Raw genomic sequence first — 20,069 nt, forward strand, 5'->3', positions numbered from 1 at the left:
TCTCTCGTTATAAATTCTCTCACAATCTTCCTCCTCATCCTCAGGGCTCCTGATTTCCCCTGGTCTGTTTGCATATAACATGCTTTTGATTTACACCCAGTCCCCTGTGAATGTGAGTGCGGGCCTGTGTGCTCGATGTTTGTTTTTCCTCCGGCCTCGCAGTGAATGCTTGCATGTTTGGGTGCATTTATCTCTATGAATGTACATTTCTCAGCTATTCTCTGGGTTGTGAAACAGGAAGGTGAGCCTGACCACGTCCCATGGTGACGTGCTTTAACAATGTGTATTCTGCTTCCAGAAATTTGTCTCATTGGAGCAGTTGGGAGAGTTGGCCGAACATGCAGTGCATCCTCCCCCGATGCTCTGTTCTGCTATGAGAAAGATGAGATGCTGCAATACCTTTATAATGGATTGATGGTGCCTGCGGGTCTTTCAGTGATTTGAACTACAACCAAACATGGTCTCTGTGCAGACTTTCAAATGAAGATACTCCTTTTTTTTCTGGGCATTTATTCAAACGAGCATTGATTTTTCTATGTAAGGCTATGAAGCAGACCGAAGTCCTCATCAAGCAAAGGTTAGCTCTGACAAAGACCATGTGTGGTTAAAACTCAGCGCTGAAGAATCCACAGAAGAAGTATTAATCTACAGAGAATCTAGGGAGAGCGATCTTTCCCTTTGCCCCAAAACTCTTATCAAGTTTAACACCTGGTGACTTGTTGGTTCACAAAATTTATTGTTGTTTTTCACAGATTTGGATCCCGCTGAGCTTCATCTTTTTAGGGCACGCACACTTACACGAAAAAGCGGGATTTTTACGATCACACTTCAAAAGCGTTTTAGTATTTTCAGCTGTCTTCTTGTGTTTAATATCAAAAACATGGTCCACTCAGACTTAAGAATGGCTGAGAGTGATGCTTTTGCTTATTTATTATATTTGTGTTCATTTTTATGTCTCGAGGCAAGAGTTTGAGTATTATTCAAACAAGAGAATTGGCTTGCCCTTCTCGGAAGTCTTTATAGAGCTTGTTCTGAACCAAGAATTGATAGTAAACCATAGTTTTAAAAAAAACTTATAAGCATTCGCTTTAATGTTGCACGTTTACTGTTCCTTGCAGCAGGAAGGAACGGCTGAGTAAAAAGACTAGAGCTGAGAGTTAGATTTTACTGTGCTACTCTGCAACATTAAAAGTGTTTTGTACTTAACTGCAAATGTTGGCGACTTTATTCGCTATGTCAAGTACAATCGTGACATGGAGAATTGAGAGAGAGAGAAAAAAGAAAGGATCGGGGCTGAACTTTGCAAGCACTAAATATAACAAGAGCATGGGGGTTTTAAAGAAGCTGCCTCCAGCCATGCATGCTTCCTCTTCCTCTGCTCTCTCACTCTCTTGAAGATATCATCAGACCACCAAGACTAAACCTATCAGAGCATCTAGTAAATGTGTAAATCCAATAAAGGAGATAAAAAAAAAAAATAACATTTTTACAAGTATGTCCTAAAACTGAGAGAAAAGAGTTCCTCCTGGTGGCTATTTTAGGACAAGCACAGATATAGTGCAGGTGTGTGTGTTAAGAAGGATAAGCACCAGACTGTTTATAGACCAAGCTGTTTAAATTAGGTTCTGGTCTTTTATGGATGAAATCTTCAGGAAACATGTGACTATTTAAAACACTAGCTGTGCCAATCTGACAAACTCTCATGCTGCATAGCATGGCTTAAATGTTGTATAACTAATAGCAAAAAATGTATGTAATTGTCAAGTATATTTAGGTACATAATTCTGTGCTTTTGTGTGAGAAAGCGCAATTTTTACTACCACAAAAAGTGGCAAAAAGACACTTTGATGAGCAATGTTTGGACTTAATTATGCCATGACAATGTCTCCAATTGCACCAATATATGTCTATATGTGTTTATTCAATGTGAAAAACCAAACAAGAAATAGGACTTATTTTCTGAAGATTAGAGCAAGTTGTTTTTGTTACAAGGACACTTGTATGGTGGGATTCTCAGAGTCATCTCCCCCAGACGATGTCCTTGCCTTACAAGGTTTCCCGCATCCACAATTCCATAAACCACATAAAGATCCGAGTATCTCTTTCTACAATCACTGCACCGTCTTGTAAAACTTGTTCTCAAAGTAAAGAAACACCACACTCCATTAAAAACATCTGATGAGGAAGATTAAAACAACGAATCTGCAGATAAATATTTTATACTATTTACGTCCTCTACTATATGTTATTAGCTCAAATCTAACCAATTCAAACTCCTCATGTTCATTGTTCATAAAAGAAATCCATACATGCACAAATTAGAGCTCAAAGTTCTTTTTGAGCTTGAGAAACCACAATCACCCCTCTCAACACTCACATGAGTGCACACAGACTTCCCCCTTGGGTATTTGCATACATGCGCATGAGCCTTTTCACACGATAAATGCAAGCAGTGGCAAACAAAAGTATGGGTGCAAATGCATTAGGGCAGTCATGCAAACAAAGGCTTGTGCACTGCAAACAAGTGCACATTCCCTGTCAGTCTGTTAGACGAACGTTCTCCCTTGGCCTCCCCCTTGGACATAAGTACACACACAGCAAGGGAGTGTTTGTGCAAACTCTGTCCTCTCTGGTCTATTTCTGAGGCGATGAGAAAATGATCAAAGCTATGTGACCAGACTCCAGGAATGACCTTCTAACTGTCTCAGGTGTCAATTATTGCACACATACTGCACGCACACCTTCGTTCACTAAGACAAACGTACGTGCAAGACAGATGCAAGCTCATGCACAGGGCTTCAATCTGATAAACTCTTCTAACATATGGAAACAAAATTCTCTGGTGGGTGCGTTTTTTGTTTTTTTTTCCACATTAGTGTCTGTACACCATGTCCCTCCTCAAATCCCTCAACATGTCTGGGATGTAGAGATAAATTTAAGATGAGGTTGCTGCAGGGACCCTTTGGTGTCAAGTATCCCCTGCTTGCAGAGCATTTTTCTTCGCATTTTTCTTCACTTTCAGTTGCTAATTATGTCCCCTTTAGCCCATGTAACACAAAAGCATACTTTTTTAAAACGGTAAAAGACAGCTTTCTCCCTCCTTAACTTATCACTAAGCAGTAAAAGTTAATTGCATAGTAGCTATAGAACACTGCCATCAACTGTGTTGCCTTCATATAGATTCTTGCTCCCAGAAGAGATGAAACTTCACCCAGCAACAGAAAGGGGAAAACACTTGCTGTGAAAAGAGGGTGAAGGGGGGTATGACTGAAGAAAATATGTTGTTGGCAGAGCACAGCTTAGTCAATATTATGCAGCAACAGCTACTGCCATGGTGCCATGATGAAGTGATGGCATACATCCATGCACTTCACACGCACAAAAACACACACCAAACAGCAATCATCTATGTAAAACTATAACCGACATATTAGGATTTCCCTATAAGTAAATTCGGCTCATCTACTAGCTTCTGGTCAACTGATTTGATAAAAAAAATACTAGCTCTATTTTTTTGTTTTTGTTTTTGTTTGAGGGTTGTTGTTTTTTTTTGGGGGGGGGGGGGGGGGGGGGGTTAGATTTTTCATAATTAAAGACTGGTTAAAAAGTTGAGTATGGAATGCGGTACATTTCTTACCCTCATTGGCTGCCATCTTGGCTATGTAGCTAGTTCATCATTTCAACTTGATAAGGTACCAAGAACAAAACAATAACACACATTTTTCAGGTTGTGCTAGTTTTCGTTTTACTCATATTAATAAAGGCAAGAACAAGCCAATACTCAATACACAGCTTATGGCTGCGCAGTTGTTGTATGCACTACAGAGCAATCCACAACACACATTACTAATACTTCTGGTAGTCTTTGATGTTCAGCTTTTGCAGAAACATGAAGCTGCCAAGTATCTGCAGCCAACTGGGCATCCCACCAGCCATTCCTTGATACTAGTTGCTCACTGGTCTCTCACACTATCTCCCCTCATAGAGTCTTCCCACAAGAGTGATCACCTGTCTGAGTGTTTCAGGCCGCAAACCAGTGTCTACTCCACACCTACCCTAGACAGATAGATGGCTACATAGATAGATAGGTAATATAGTCTTCTCTCTATATGTTTGCATGCATGAGTGTGCGAATGTAAAGGTCAAATCTTAAGCAGTACTATAAATATTCAAAGGAGATGTGACTCTAGTCAATGTCTGCTCAAATTTCGCTTATGCACACACACACACACTCACACACTCACACACGCTCATACATATACACACACATGCACACTGCTTTAGATATTGGGTTATTGCCTAGTTAAAAAAGCCCTCGCCAAGAGCTCCATTGGTGGATCATCATTACAGAGGGGTGTTAATAGTTCTATTGAGCTAGAAGCCAACTATTTCTCACAATACTTCACGTTCTTTCAAATCTCTGATGATAGCTAATGGCTCAACCAAACCAGGCCCACACATTTGCACCAGCAATGCTTTTATCCTCCGACTAAGAAATATCTTCATTAATGCACACTCAAATAGCCCGTACTGGATTCCAGCAGTTTCAGAAACCTGCCACTAGAATTTTCAAAATGCAGAATGAGATTCTTTACTCACAAATATGGACAAAAAAAATATGGACATTCTCATTTAATGAAACACTAAAAAAAAGTTTTTCAGTTTACGAATTTGGCTTAAAAGTGACAGATTGTTGTCCGGGTCACAATTTTCCTCATCTATTTCTCTATCTCCTCCTTGCTTTCTCCTTTTATGTTAGTGTTATTTTCCCTCTCTCAGGCACCAGCCCATGGGTCACAAAGCACAGAGGTGATAAATGCTTCCAGGTCACCTCTCCTGTCTCTGGAGGTCAGAGAGAGAGGGTTTCTGCAGTGACAGCAACATGATCAGTCAGCCTCAGCACCAGAGCTGAACCTCCTGACCTGCTTGGTCCCTCACTGCGACCGCTCCAACAGCCTCGTTATGTTTCTTCTCTGAGCACCATCTACAAAACATATCTAACTTAGGGTTCTCGATGTGGAGCCCATTTCCCTCAGTGGCTCTCAGTAAGGTTGTGTGCAGGCAGCACTGAATGAAAAAGAAACTGCCGTATATTTCCTGTAGCTAGTGTAAAGAAATACAACAGTTGTATCACTATTTATTAAAAAACAATAAACTCCTACAGAAATTACACCGAAATCACAATCATTTGACATTTCCAGTTCCCCAAAACATTTCTATGTGGTTTAAAATGTGAATAAAAACAGACTGATCTGTTGATGATGCAAATCTCATAGACCCATATTTTATTCAGAACAGAAACACAGAAAACATATCTATTGTTCACATGAGAAAATGTATCATTTTAAGAAGTAATCCCTTTGAGTTGGATGGAACAACAAGCATCAGAAACATTGGAACAAGGCCATGTTTTTCACTGTGTAGCAATAGTCTGTAAAGATCTGGGAAATGAGGAGACCAGCTGATGGACTTTTGACAGAGGACTGTTGTCCCACTCCTGTCTGACTTAGGATTCTAGCAGCTCAACAGTCCTGGATCTACTTATCTCATGTTTGCTTCATGATGCGCCAGATGTTTTTAGTTGGTGGTTTCAGTTTCGTGTGGCTTGTTGAAATATGCAAGGCCTTCCCTTAAAAGGATGTTGTGTGGATGTCAGTATATGTTGCTCTTAAACCTGTATATACCTTTCAGCATTGATGGTGCCTTTCCAGATATGCCAGCTGCTAATTCCATAGGCACTAATCCACCACTGTACCATCAGAGGTGCAGGCGTTTGGACTGTTAACAAACTGGATGGTGCCTCCTCCCTTTAGTTTCCATGCGTTCCAAAAAGAATTTCAGATTTCATTCATCTGACCACAGAACAGTTTTCTACTTTGCCTTAGTCCATTTGAAATTAGCAGAGACGTGGACTGACAGCCTAACCTCAAGAAATGAACAGATTGCCGAACCTCTACCCATGTTGAAAACCTGCCTCTCTAAGATGCTCTTTTTATACCCAATCACGTTAATGACTTGTTGACCATTAACCCGATCAGTTGTGAGATGTTCCTCCAGCTGTTTCTTTTTAGTACCACTTACCTTTCCAGCCTTGTGTTACTCCAGTTCCAACTATTTTTGTTGAGGTTTGTTATTGGCATCAAATTCAAAATGAGCTCATATTTTTATGAACGTGAAGTGTCATTTTAAACCTTTGAAATGTTTTCCATCTTCTATTGGAACTGGGGTTTAAATTGGCAAGTAAAAATATAAACTAAAAGTAACACTTGTAAACATAAGACAGAAGACCTAAACAGACCACAGACTGAGTGACTAACTAGTAGGTCCTTTATAGGCATGATGGGAAATGAGAGCCATTGGTACAGCCTACAGCCTCAAATGTATGTCGGCTTGTTTATTTAAAAAGCCGACACCAAAAAAAGTGCAAGGCTAGAATGAAACAGCTGGTCTTTTAGTAAAGGGACAGACATTAAGTCACCAACTTATTAGTGTTTTGTGACAGTTTATTTACATCAGCAATATCTGCAAACATACAAACATTTTCTTGTCCAATCAGAATACTCGATTTCTGGTATTACTTGACAATACCTACAAATTGCTGTAGTATTTTGGGCACATTTATGAGCACATTACGATTACTGATACTCCAATGCAATTCTAAAGTACATTTTAAAAGTACAGTTTTGAGCTGAGTTAAGCTGTCTACATTATTCTACGTTGTTTGCCTTGCTACACTGCACTCTCTGTGTATTTAGCAAACATTACCAATCCTCCTCAAGCTGATCAGCTCCCCTCTCCTGCTGTGAATTGATGCCTTTGTGCTCCAGCTCCCTCCACTAAAACTAATCTAGTTGACTTTCATAACTAGTATAATCTGATTATAAGTCCCACACAGAACAATGTGGCAGAGGTCACAAACCACTTGCTGAGAAATGCCACAGGCCTGTGTTCTGACTGAGAGCATTCTCCATTAAGCAGTAGATTACACGCTCTGCTGCGTCACTGGAAAAACACAAAAGTCTGCTTAGATTCTTTATGATGATCATAACTCCTCTCTTTGCCCTGACTCCTAATGTGTCTATAAAGACTTGTGCTTTATAAACAAAGGGAAAACTGGATAGTTTTGCTTTCCTTGTAGGCTAGCGTGTAGTACTATTAAGTGGTTTTTGTTCATTAAACAGAACAATGGAGAAGGGAATAAACTTTTTCCTATATACACCAAGACATTTTGTTTTCTAATTGTTGTCTATTCGGTGGTTAGTTTTACCATAAAATAGTAATTTCACTTCATGCTGAACTTAAGTACCTCATATTCTTTTTCAGTACTTCAGATTGACTAATGTTTATGTTTAAACCAACTCTGACATGTGGTGTGTTTCTCTTACAATCACCAGAGAGGAAGGTCCTCCCTGGTTTGTTTGGGTTAGGCAGCAGAGGAATGAGAGGAGGGAGGACAGAGATGGGGCGGAGTGGGAGGTGAGGGGATGATGACAGGGGAAAGGGGGTGTGAGTGAGCGGGGACAATGCTCTGAATTTTAAAAAGGGGAAAAGAAAAACATGGGTGAGAAAGGGAGTGGAGGCTTGGCGAAGAGAAAGGAGAAAGGGTTGGTAAAGGAAAGAGAAGAGAAAGGTGGTAGTAGGAGAGAATGGGACAAGTGGGAGGGGGTGAGATGGCAGAGGAAAGGATGTTTCTGGGAGGATGGGAGTAGAAGAGGAAAGACTGGAGAAAGGGAAGAGTTGAGTCTTTGCAAAGAGTGAATAAAAAATGAAGGAATGGAAGGAAAAAATTGGGAAAGTTAGTGGGGAGAAAATGGAAAACAGGAGGAGGAAGGCACGGACCTTGGGGTTACATTCCTGAAGTGCAACGAGCCTGGTGCTGCTCTGCTGCGCAATGTAAACACAGGGCAGAGACGTGGACTGACAGCCTGTCACAGTGACTCATGATGAGAGAAAGTGAGAGAAAATCTGCTTCTGGAGAAATGAGAACGATAATGGGAGCAATAAAATGTAAAAAATACTGCCTGCCACTAGTACTACCCCCCAGCCTCCTGGCAGTAGTATCTTTAGGTGGGACAAATTCAGTGAAAAAAGGAATAAAGCACCTGGTGCTGTAGCAGCAGAAGACCACACCAAATGCCACTCTTATCAACCGATAACAACAAACTGTGGCTCAGCAAAATTGGCCAACAGAAGATTGGTCAAAAATGTTGGCTGGTATGATGAGTCTCAATTTCTGCTGCAACCGTTGGATGGCAGAGTCTGAAACTGTTATAAACAAAATGAAAGCATGGATCCATCCTGCCGTGTACAAACAAAGTGCTGTAATGTTGTGAAGGATAATTTCTTGGCACACTTTGGGCCTGTTAGTACCAACTGAGAATCACTGCTGACCTTCTGTATATATGTGCGAACACAGCGTACCCATCTCCTGACGTCTGCTCCAGCAGGAGAAAATGCACTCACAAAGCTGAATCATCTCAAACTGGTTTCTTTAAGATGACAGTGAGATCACTCTACTCAAATGACTTCAATAGTCAATAGATCACAATCAAATAGAGCATCTTCCAGGCAGTGTGATGATAGATTCACATCATAGATAGCATCTGATAAAGCTACAGAAGCTGTGTGATGCTACCATGTCATAACAGACCAAAAATCTCAGAGGAATGTTTGGAGCACTTTGCTGAAACTTTGCCATCAAAAATTAAGGAATTCCTGAGGGCTCAAGGGGGTCCAATGTGGTACTAGCAAGGTGTAACTTATAAAATGGCCACTAAGTATATAGTACTGTGTAAAGGTTTTAGGCAGGTGAGAAAAAATGATGCAAACAAAGAATGCTTTTAAAACGGCAGTATTAATCATTTATTTTCATCAATCAACAAAATGAAGTGAATGAACCAAAGTGAAATCTAAATTAAATCAGTATTTGGTATGACCAGCATCCATTCTTCTAGGTACACTTGCACACAGTTTTTGAAGAAACTCGGCTGGTGGTTGTTTCAAGCATCTTGGAGAACTAACCACTGATCTTCTGTGGATGTAGGCTTCCTCACATCCTTCTGTCTCTTCATGTAATCCCAGACACACTCGATGATGTGGGGGGCACACGATCACTTCCATTACTTCCTGTTCTTCTTCATGCTGAAGATAGTTCTTAATGACTTTGGCTGTATGATTGGGGTTGTCGTCCTGCTGCAGAATAAATTTGGGGCCAATAAACAATCATTTATATTTCTGAAAGTGTTCTTTGTTTGCAGCGTTTTCTCCCTCCCGCACCTGCCTAAAACTTTTGCACAGCGCTGTAGGTACAAACTTGGTGTATGTACAAAAAGACAGTTCAGTGTGACGTGTACACCATATTCACTTGCATCTCCTCTCTCAAAGACTTAATAGTGAGGGAATTACCCTATTTATGGCATGTCCAGTCTACTCTACAACACCTTTCTTGTACTGGGAAGGAAAGTGCAGACACTGATATAATTACACATTAAACACTGTTTCCTTCTTAGGCAGAAGGAAGTTAACTTTGTTTCACAGGCTATCTTAAGACAAGTGTGCTTGGGATCATGAGGTATTTCAGTAACATCCAAATGCACTTGTACACATAAACCTGAAAAAACAATCATATACGTGAGCAAGAGTCAGCTCAATTTTGTGGTGCTCGTACTACATCTAGTGGCAGTTTGACTACATTGCAGCTGAAGGTGAACTTGGAGGTTTAAAGCTGCGTGTGGTGTAGTGAAGTGCGAGTGTAACTCTTCCCACAACTTCAGTTAAATTACATAACTTTTATTGGTTGAAAAGGGACACAGACAGAATTTGAAACTCTAAAAACAAAAAGAAAAGATAAATTAGGCACCGAACAAGAGTGTTTCAAGCAAATTTAGGAAATGAAAACACCCTTTAGAGAATTTTTGGTAATTCCAGGGAATGGGGAATAACAGACAGGCTCCTCTTACCAAAAACTGTAAATAGCACAAACATTTTACCGATAAATATCTTCAAGGAAGTAAAAGTTAGACTGAAATAAATATTATGCTTAATAGCATACAAAAGGTTACATGTGATAACCTGAGAACAGTCACCTGAGAAAACGTCAGAATTGTGGAGAAGACCGCAATATCCCCCATTAGGGAACGTTTAACGGCCATTTAAATAAAATACAGAAAAAACACATTTCCCTTGTATTGAACATTGCACCTTACAAGGAAATCTGAAAATACTGGAACTTACTGCACAATACACAAAATTTGCTTAAAATTACAAGTTAATCTGCACAAAATGTTCTGAATTCCAGCTTTTCTTCATCCACATTTTTTCCAGTACATGTCAGTTATTATTTCTGACCCCAATGTAGTACTATTCTATTAAAAAATAAACAAAAACAAAAAAAATCAACACTAAGATGACTGAACTTTTCTTTTTTGTTTATTAAAATAAAAAAAATATATAGTATTTACACTGTTGTTTAAAAATCTAGGGAAAAAAACATTAAAAATTGGCTACAGAAGAAATGTACAGGAGGGGATTTTAAAGTGCAGCAATGACAGTATTTTCTTTTTTTTAAATGACTCATAGTCCACAAGTGACCATTGTCGCGAGTGTGCCAGGTTCTTCCCGCAGTGGTTGGTGTAACAACAAAGTACACATATACATAGTATACAAATACAAACATACATATGTATAATTCTTCTAACTTCTTGTTTTTCGTCTATCGTCACACGGCGTCAGGAGGTATTTCTGTCACAGTTTTCCAGTATTCGACAACAACCTAACCGCACACCGCTGATAAAGTCTGTTTTTTTGCTTTTACATAGTGAAGTCAGCCATTCTCACTTTACTGACGCACTTTGCTTCACCAGTAAAAGAACAAGATATGATACTTCCTCAAACGCTAAAAGTCACAAGTGTTGAGTGTGAAATGTTAATAGCATGTAGTTCCTGGTGATGGGTCACTCACTCTTGGCGAGGCCTGGTGAGGTTATTCCTATTTTGCGTGGAACCAGCTGATCACAGTGTGTAATTGACACAGAGGAGACGATATCTGTCCCTCTAGATCCTTGAACGTGGGTTTAATGTTGTCCTTCACTGGTTCACCCCTCAAGCAGCTTCTTTTTCTCCATTTTTTTCACAAAGTGATATTTCCACCCTGGATTAAATAAAACACAGAAGGAAATAATTAGGCAGAAGGAAAAAACAAGGAAAGCGAAAGCACTATCTGTTCTAATCTACAAGCAGAAATCAAAAGTACAATTTTGATTTCTATGAAAAGTTACACAGATTACTGTGTAATCAAAGTATTATGACTACACTATTATAGACAATTAAACACTTACTTACGCCTCATTTGTATTTACTCTCTCTAGCCTCATACTGCCTCCTGAAAAACAACACAGAGCCTGCCATGAGTTTCTGCACATTTTGAGTTATTCATTCTCTTATTTTCATGTCCCTGCAGTTTTACACATGTGTGCAATTTCTGTGCTCACCTGTCCGTCTTCTCCAGCACAAAACACCTGCAATCATGACCACCACCACCACCAGTATACAAATGGCTGTCATAATTACTATATCAGTGCTGCGTTGATCCTGATGAGCACCTATCAATGAGAACAAATGTATCAGAATCAAGATTATTACAAAGAACCCCACATGACAAGTATTATGAAATACAGAAAAAAAGAGTTATTATATTTAATTACCCTGAAGAACTAAAACAAAAAAGTGAACTGAACTAAAAACAAGGCATGTCTGCCTTTTCTTTTCCATGCTGGGGAACTTAAAGGTCAACTTAAACTATTTCATGAAAATGAACTGCCGAATGTTTTAACTGAATCGTTTTCCTTAAATCTGAATTAAACTGAATTCATTTCACAGAACTAACATAAGTACAAACCCCACTGTATGATTAAACTGTATGATTCTTGATTCAGGAAAACGTTTATAGCACACTCTTAGCATATGCAGAAAAGACTCGTTAATCTTTCTTTTTACATTGGGCACAGCAGTAATACTACACTACTACTGCTGTCAGTGCTGATATTGTGATGTTATCAACCCAGCAACCACAATGTATTCACAGTGTCACAGCTTCACTATTTTAACATGAAGGTAAATTAAAAACCACCAAGCAACTGATCAGAAAAGAAAAGGGAACAATCATTATAATTTAATATGTCAAAACATGACATATAGTAAAACTGCAAAGCTCTAAAAAACCTGGAACTTCCCCCACGCACCCACTCTGTTGTTGTATTAATAAACATATAGTAGGCTCAAACAAATTTTACATTTCCATAATACCTCAGTTTAAGAATAAATACAGCACGTAATTTTTATCATGTCAGTCTCAGCAGTAATTTGAGTTTGATTCTGCAGGAAATGCTTTGCTATTCAGTCACTTTCATTCGTCTTGCTGAAAAATGTAATCTAGTAGCCTCACATAAGTTTTAAAAATCTCAAAAATCACAAAAACTCAACCTAAACTGTTCTGTGTCAGCCACACAAATGCTGACAGAATAAGAGGATGTTGCTATGAAATAAAACAATAAAGGGGATATATGCCAAGAGATTTCCACTGGCTTTCAAACTTCCCAAAACTTGTCCAGTAGCTAATTGTGGGAACTACTTTGATAAAGAAATAATTGTCTTTTCTAAGATGAACAGGCTACTCACAGACTGAGAACTCATCCGAAGTGACGTCACCCACGGAGCAGCTGAACTTTATCTCCCCGTTCGAGCAGTTATAACTCACAGCGGTGGTAATGTTATACAGAAATGTACTTGGATTTGGGGAAGAGACAGACTTCACATGTTGCCATATCTGCCTGATGGTCTCATTAGTGCTGGTAACTATAGCCTGAACTATCATGCTGGATTCTGGGTATCCATTATTTGATGTACACGTTGTCTGGCAATTCTGGGTTTCCTCGCTGCAGACTGGAGGACTGAATAAAGGCCTGCTGTACTTTGCTAGAAGAAAGACACAAGGAAAGTGATATCAGCCTGGTGTTTCCAACATGTACAAAGGGACTGGCGTATATATGAATATAAACAAAGAAAACAGCTGTTTTCTTTGTTTATATTTATATTACATGCACATACTTTACACTATTGTAACGCTTCATCTTAAAGGTCTATTCACACTGACAGTCATATAAAAATGAACTTCATGAGATGAATTGAAGACATAAATACCTGTGACACTGAGGGTTATTGAGTCTTCATTAATAAGCTGCTCGTCTTTGTACCGAATGTGACATTTGTATTCCCCACTGTGTGAGACCTTTAGGTTATCCATGAACACAGATGAAGTGTTGCGATCAAACTTTGTGTTGTTCCACGTTGCTGGTACTTTTTTAGATTCATAATAACCATTAACAAAGACGTCGTCTCTTTGGAGGTAAAGTAAGTCAATGTTCTTTACTGATTTACCAGAGCAGTGAAAAGTCACATTTCCACCGACCTCCCCTTTGAGAATAGCAGCACCTCCTGTTAAAAAAAAACAAAAAACACAAAAACAAAAAAGGAACAGGGATGAAGTTTTAGGGCATATATCTTTTATTAAAGAAAATATCTAAAGGGAGAAATGAATGCAAACAGTTTCTATTTTAGGGCAGACATGTGTTTCCATGCGGTTTTGTTTAAGCTCCTGCAGAGTTCCGCTGCATGACGCGGTAGGCTAATTTCACTTCTTCATAAGCCCCTTTGTCTTTCCTTTTTGTGCAGAATACACGGAGAGAACTTTTTTGTTTTTCCTGTTTTGAAGTGTGAGTGTTTTTGACTGATTATCTACCAACTCGTAAGAAAACATCTCTGGTTTTAGCTTCCAGATATTCAGATTTTTCTACTAATTGCATTTTCCAGCAGTTCTGGGCTGGACTGGTAGCTGGAAACTGAACAGGGGGCATTAAAGGGACTAAGACAGGAAAGCTATAATATTCTGAAGGAAGACATAGAAAATAGTTTGGAAAATGGGGTTCCTTGCTTTCTTGCTGAGAGTCAGATGAGAAGAAATAGTCAACACTCGTGTTTATACACTAAATTTGAAGCTAAACCCAAAAACCCATTAGCTTAGCTTGTGTTAGCATAGGGTGCTGCTGTAATGGCTGGTCCAGTCATGTGGATGGCAGCTTCCTATTCATTACAAAGATGTGCGAATAGCATTGATCTACATATTCACCTTTTACAAAGAAAGGAAATCTCCTAAAAAGTTTAACTTCTTCATAAGACCACTCCATCAAACTAAGAAAAAATTAAAGTTATGTAAATCTGAGTTGGGGGAGCACACGTTTTGCTTTCTTTCCTTAGCTAGTGATGTGCAACCAAGCATAATACTGTCATATCACACATTCTTATTCATGTAATAAACAACTGGTTTCTATGTTTAACCACAATGAACGAGTGCTGCTGGCAGAACTGCTCACCTGTGACAGTGAAGGGCCAAGTCAGTGTCAGAACAAGAGATAGCAGCAGATCAAGGGAAAACCTTTGAGTTCTAGGAACACAGAAAATGGTGAATCATTAAAGTGGCACGTGGAGATAAAGAATCACACACACTTTTTTTTGCATCAGTGCCTAAAGATGGCTGAGATAGCTGACAGTAACAACAACCAGGAAATAACTGAGACAGTTCAGTAAACAACATCTGTGGCCAAGCAATGATCGTAAAACACAGATAATGAACTTGGGCCAGATTTGCTCTCTTCTGTCACCAACTTCTTGAAGCTAAAATGATCACTTCTCTTTTCAGTTCAAGTAACAACACAAGCGCACACATGAGATCAGTGGGAAGGCTACAAACTCATGTCTGGATCCATAAGCTTTCACATTAACCTTACGCTGATGCCCATAACTAGCTAATATAAATAATTAATAATATAATATTTAAGTAACAGGAGATATATAGGAGGAAACTGCTTTTAAAATTAGAACACCAGAAAATTACATTCCAAAATTTACTTCCTAGTAATCCTTTTGGGCCTTACTTACTGTAAGTCTTACAAGTCCAGTCACAACAGTGGCACATGGATATGTATCAGAGCAACAGTTAATAACAGGAACATGTGACTGGGTGTTAAAATATCAAAAGTGCCCTAACCACACGCTGCCTTGTGCTGAAATCATGATAGGAATGAATAGAAAATCGGAGCATTACTTACAGGAAATGATACCGGCTCCAGGTGGACGCCTGTTAGAAAGACAAACTGGTTAATCACTGAAATGAAATGTAGTGTGAGATGCTATCAAGTGGCACATGTACACCTGAACACTCAAAAATAACTTGCATGCAGTGATTTCTCACCATTTACATTTGTCAGGAGAATGATAGTTTTGTCTTAAAATATCATTAATGCTACACAAGGGCGATATCAAACACCCAGTCCCGAAACCCACCCAATCCTACCCTTTCAGTGAACTAGAATCTTATTTGAAACATTTGACTGGCTCTTTACAGTCATGTTTTGGGGGAAAACAGGCTGTCTCATCCTGAAAGAACACGCCCAAATGGTTTTCAGTATACAAGAAGCAAAAGGAAAGTCCCAGTCAGTATAAGAGAGGGCTTGTTCTAAAAGGGTGTATTCCTGTACCTGCTAGGAGAAAACAACATTCTAGTTTTCTTTTACTACGCATTTGGTATCATAGGAACCAAATGCTAACCACATAAGCACATAGCTTATTACATATCCTCCCCTGTCTTATATAAATTTGGAAAAATAAAAAATGAAATATAATAAACAAATAGATCAGTTTGTTTCGTCCAACAAGAAGCACAGACTTTATTTGTTTTTGATGAACTAGTTTCACTTGAAATTGTTTCTAAAACTATTCATGAGGAAGTGATCTTTTTTTATGTGACTTTGCTGGCAGTGATCAGAAATCTCAGGAAATTCCCACTTGGAAAATCAAATCGGGATTGTTTCAGTTGTAGGATATGGTGTAGTAGGATAAAGCACACAAAAAAAAAAAATCACATATGCTTCTCTCCACATTGTCAGTAAATATCTAAAGTGAAGGTGTTTTAAAGAGGCTGACCAGTGGAAACACCCCTACCCTTCACGAGTGGCCATTTAGCAGCAGTGACTGTCATAAGTTGAAACAAAAACAGAGGGAAATCCCAAAGGTCAAGTAACTGCATGGTGTATTTGGTTTCAGGAATACTGATACAAAATGAACTGTGGAAGTGATACTAATGCAGATGGATTTCTTTTTTTTAAATCAAGGACTCAAATTAAGTGACAATTTTATCCAACTCTGATGTGGCCATTGGGGGAGGGTGGTTACATTTCCCTAATGAGACATGTGAGAGTAAGCTGTGAATAGCATTTTGTTTGATATAATGTTACATAAAATAATTTACAGATCTTTGATGTTAAAACAACAGGGCACACCTCCAAACTCTAATGCAAATTACAGTACTTACAAGTATATTTAAAAATAGAATTTCTGATTCTGTGTTGCAAATCAATCTGTGAATGTATTTTGTTTTCCTTTTTTCATTATTGTATTTGCAACTTCTGCTTTATCACTACACTGCTGTGCAAACTGAACAGCATTAATCAGCAAGGCTTTGCAGTACATGGGAATTCCCCTGACGTAATGATTGGAGAGAACACTCATTCTGCTGAGCTATTCTCATACACACATACTCTCCTCTAAACCCCTTTTGTCTTACAAATTAAAAACCTCACACCTGGTTCACACAATCAGCTGAATTCATCCAAATGGAGTTTCACGACTCATCTTCTTTTTAGATTTTTTAATCTAAATGATACTAAACAACAAGCCAGACTGTAAAGGATTCTGTGGAGTGCCTCTGTTTGTCTTCTAATGCTGACACTTTCTGCATTTGACCTTTGTTTTTCCCAGAGACAGCCAAAACACAAAAGTTACTTTCTCTTTCCTTTCTCATTCTCTTAATTATTTGGGTTCATGCATGGTGGACACACTGTTTCATACTAAAGTCGTTTTCCTAGAAAGGCTGTACAGTCACACAGACATTCAGTCGTGCTGAAAAAATATCTACATATAACAGTTTCGATATATGTATATGAATGTCTATCTGTTTATCTGTGTTAAACGCTCAGGATTTTTTTCTCTGCTTTCTCTTTGAGAGCACATCTATACTAGTCGTTACCATTACCGTCACAATTTATACTCCAGAGCTTAAACACATTTCCTGAGAAGCATTCATCCCTCTATACAGCCATCCATTTTCTTCCGGTTATCCGCATTCATTTAACTATAAAACCCTTCTCGGTTCTTTGCTAGCTTTGCAATAAGCATGCTGTCTGTGCAGCTGGTTACAAAGAGTTGTATTAGCAGTATATTTTTTCTGTCCTTGATGCAGTTTCCACTTTACCATGCCATTTTTGTTCTTTTCCATCCATCCAGCTATCCACCTATCTTTCACTTTTCCGGGGGACAGGTCGCGGGGGCAGCAGCCCTAAGAGGACGCCGAGACCTCCCTCTTTCCCCAGCCACCTCCTCCAGTTTATCCGGGGGAACACCGGGGCGTTCCCAGGCCAGCCGAGAGTTTCTGTCCTGGGTCTACCCTTGAGCCCCTCTCGGACGGCTGAACTCCTCACCGTATCTCTAAGGGAGAAGCCACCCTCCTTTCGAAGAAAGCCTATTTTTGCCATTGTATCCGTGATCTCAGTATTAGTTTCAGTTGAACACTTAAAGTTTTAACTTGTATAAGGATTCAGCTCAAGCTACAACCGAACTGTTAATTTGTTCACTGCTCCTGAGGCAAGCTAGAATAAAGCAATGTAAACACCGAGACCCTGACACACATGCCTGCACACTCCGCTTCTCTGTCACTTTCACATAGCCTCGATTGTTTACACAGCAGCTTACATTATTGAGTGACTCACATTATTATTATCATCTAGCATAAGCATGAACGATGATGGTAGCCCGAATCAATTCAAACACTGTTTAAGTATGTGACATTATCAAACTTCAAATGACGCAAACACTCACCATCATGCCGCCGTGCTCTCTGTGTTAAAATGAATCGCTAAATCTGGTATGTCTGGTAGTCTGGTATGCTGAGGGGGCGGGGGGAGGAGCCACATCTCAGTTCCTTTTTCATATGCTAGTAAGAACTGATAGCAGTTGTTACTAGCATAAAGGCTAAAGGCATGATCACTGACTGTTTTGAAAATGTAGTTAACGATAACTAGAAAATCTAAATCAAATCGTTGCCTCTTTCACTTGGCAAAATCAACAAGCCTTATAAAGAATTACACAGCTGTGAAGATTTTGATTGTGTGTGTGTGGGTGTGTGTGTGTCTGTGCGTGCCTGCTTTTTTATGTGGTAATACAATCAGCCTAAAACACTTCCTTATGCATCAATTTCTGGCTCATCTGAACATGTGACAGAAATTCTTCTGAAGAAATCCCAAATAGTTCTCCTGGTAACAGACTGTATAAATGAGAAATAAAGAAACTAAAGAGCAAAGTTAACCTTAGTTTATTAGCCCTTTTAAGGTATTGTTCTGGCATCGACTTTATCTGCTCCACTACATGCCAGGAACATCAGTGCGCTTCAGTCACATTTCACCAAATGTAGGAAAAGGATATTTTCTTTCAGGTTGCACAGTAACACAGACATAAGCAAGCACCCCAGTTTTATTGTTGTAACACAATAACAAAAATCACATTTTTAAAAAAGGCTTTAGATGAAACACCATGCGATATTCATTATTCATTATGATTTTCATTTTGAATCTTAGCTAACATGTGTAACTTTGTTTGACAGACTACAGTGAATGTTTCATTGTGCCACCTATGTGACTATGTACTTGGAAACCTATGTACTTGACGTTCGCTAAAACTGGTTAACGCACACAAACACAAAGACTGTGGCTTTCTGTGTGGCCAAGTTATGGACTTTCTCTGTGGCTTTTGACGTTTTATTACAGGCAGTGACCTGTGAGTGTACAGTACACGCCCACCTCTGATTTTTCATATCATCTCTTTGACTAACCACAAAGTGTTTCACATTGACATTATGTTTTTTTGAATTCTTGCCAACTTTTCTAGAACTTCTTTTGTTTTTCTTGTTAAATAATTACAATGTGTCTGATGACACAATTATTAGTTGATTATTTCCCCATATATGACATTTCCAGGTGGACAATTTTCTCATTTCTAGTGTATTAGAAAGGTTATTGTTTAATTTAACATGTAAATGATAAAGATTTACACACAAAGCATTTCCCTTCAAGTGACCTTTAGCTCAATAAAAATTTTGTTCATACGAAATTATTTGGGATGTTTCTTGTAAAAGTTCTGTTTTCCTTTGCATTGACCTTTTCAAAACACGTTGGTTAGAGTGGCCTCGGTTAAAAGGGGGAGTGTCTAGCTGCGAGGAATAGGGGGAATACCCAAGATGGGCCGGCAATTTCTCACGAGGCCATGAGGTCACTGACACACCCATTTAGAGAAAAGAATTCTCCACAGCACCTGGCAAATATACTCGGATTTAATAACGAAACAATGTGGAAAAGATTTATCAGATAATGTGGGAATTTTTTAATGTATCCAGGGAAAATTTAAGAAACTGCAGTATTGTTTGTAAATGACACATCCTTATGCTTTTCATTTAACATTTAGATGACAAACCTTTAATGAAAAGGAATATTATTTAATGCACATAAAATACAAAATACATTTTTCTTACAACTTTCATATCAAGATCTTCTACATACTACCTTGAAACTTTGTCTTACTTGCTTGGTGAAAAAGAAACGTGCTGGCAATGAGCACTATGTGGGAGGAAAGGCTCTAAGATTTGAAACAAGACATTAAACAAATCAGCTCGTACCATGTGTGAAACTCCCCTCACACCAAGCAAAGGCTGAATATCTCTGTTAAAATAATTTTACAGGCGTCCCTGCATAAAGCTGCATGTTTATGGCAACAGTATAAGCCATTTAAATGTGCTTATACTGCCTAAAAAAATGATGACCACGATTTACACATTTCTACCAGTCCAAGTCAGATCATCTAATTCCATCTCACCCCATCTCTAGCATCCTCGTCTGTCACACCAACCTCCA

The 20,069-nt window shown here is 38.9% G+C and overlaps 1 protein-coding gene across 3 annotated transcripts; it reads right to left on the reverse strand.

Annotated features, from left to right (window-relative positions):
- Window positions 1-8,973: 8,973 nt before the first annotated feature.
- LOC147314437 (uncharacterized) lies at window positions 8,974-18,065 on the reverse strand. Of its 3 annotated transcripts, none has more exons than XM_086261371.1 (8): window positions 17,363-17,540; window positions 15,162-15,190; window positions 14,427-14,497; window positions 13,198-13,491; window positions 12,676-12,972; window positions 11,490-11,600; window positions 11,337-11,380; window positions 8,974-11,149 (listed from the first exon to the last, which is right to left on the reverse strand). In XM_086261371.1, the coding sequence occupies exons 1-7, from the start codon at window positions 17,384-17,386 to the stop codon at window positions 11,337-11,339; spliced, it is 870 nt and encodes a 289-aa protein (XP_086117497.1). In that variant the 5' UTR covers window positions 17,387-17,540; the 3' UTR covers window positions 8,974-11,149. The 3 variants fall into 3 exon arrangements, with proteins under 3 accessions (XP_086117497.1, XP_086117495.1, XP_086117494.1); XM_086261369.1 differs by lacking the exon at window positions 17,363-17,540 and adding an exon at window positions 17,986-18,065 and having other exon boundaries at window positions 8,976-11,149; window positions 11,341-11,380; XM_086261368.1 differs by having other exon boundaries at window positions 8,976-11,149; window positions 11,341-11,380; window positions 17,363-17,537.
- Between the last annotated feature and the right edge of the window lie 2,004 nt (window positions 18,066-20,069).

The sequence above is a fragment of the Aulonocara sp. 'chitande type north' Nkhata Bay genome, linkage group LG14, assembly GCF_057382095.1.
Source record: "Aulonocara sp. 'chitande type north' Nkhata Bay isolate Kocher_YH1m ecotype deep benthic linkage group LG14, A_spYH_male_GT1.1, whole genome shotgun sequence".
Taxonomy (NCBI): domain Eukaryota; kingdom Metazoa; phylum Chordata; class Actinopteri; order Cichliformes; family Cichlidae; genus Aulonocara; species Aulonocara sp. 'chitande type north' Nkhata Bay.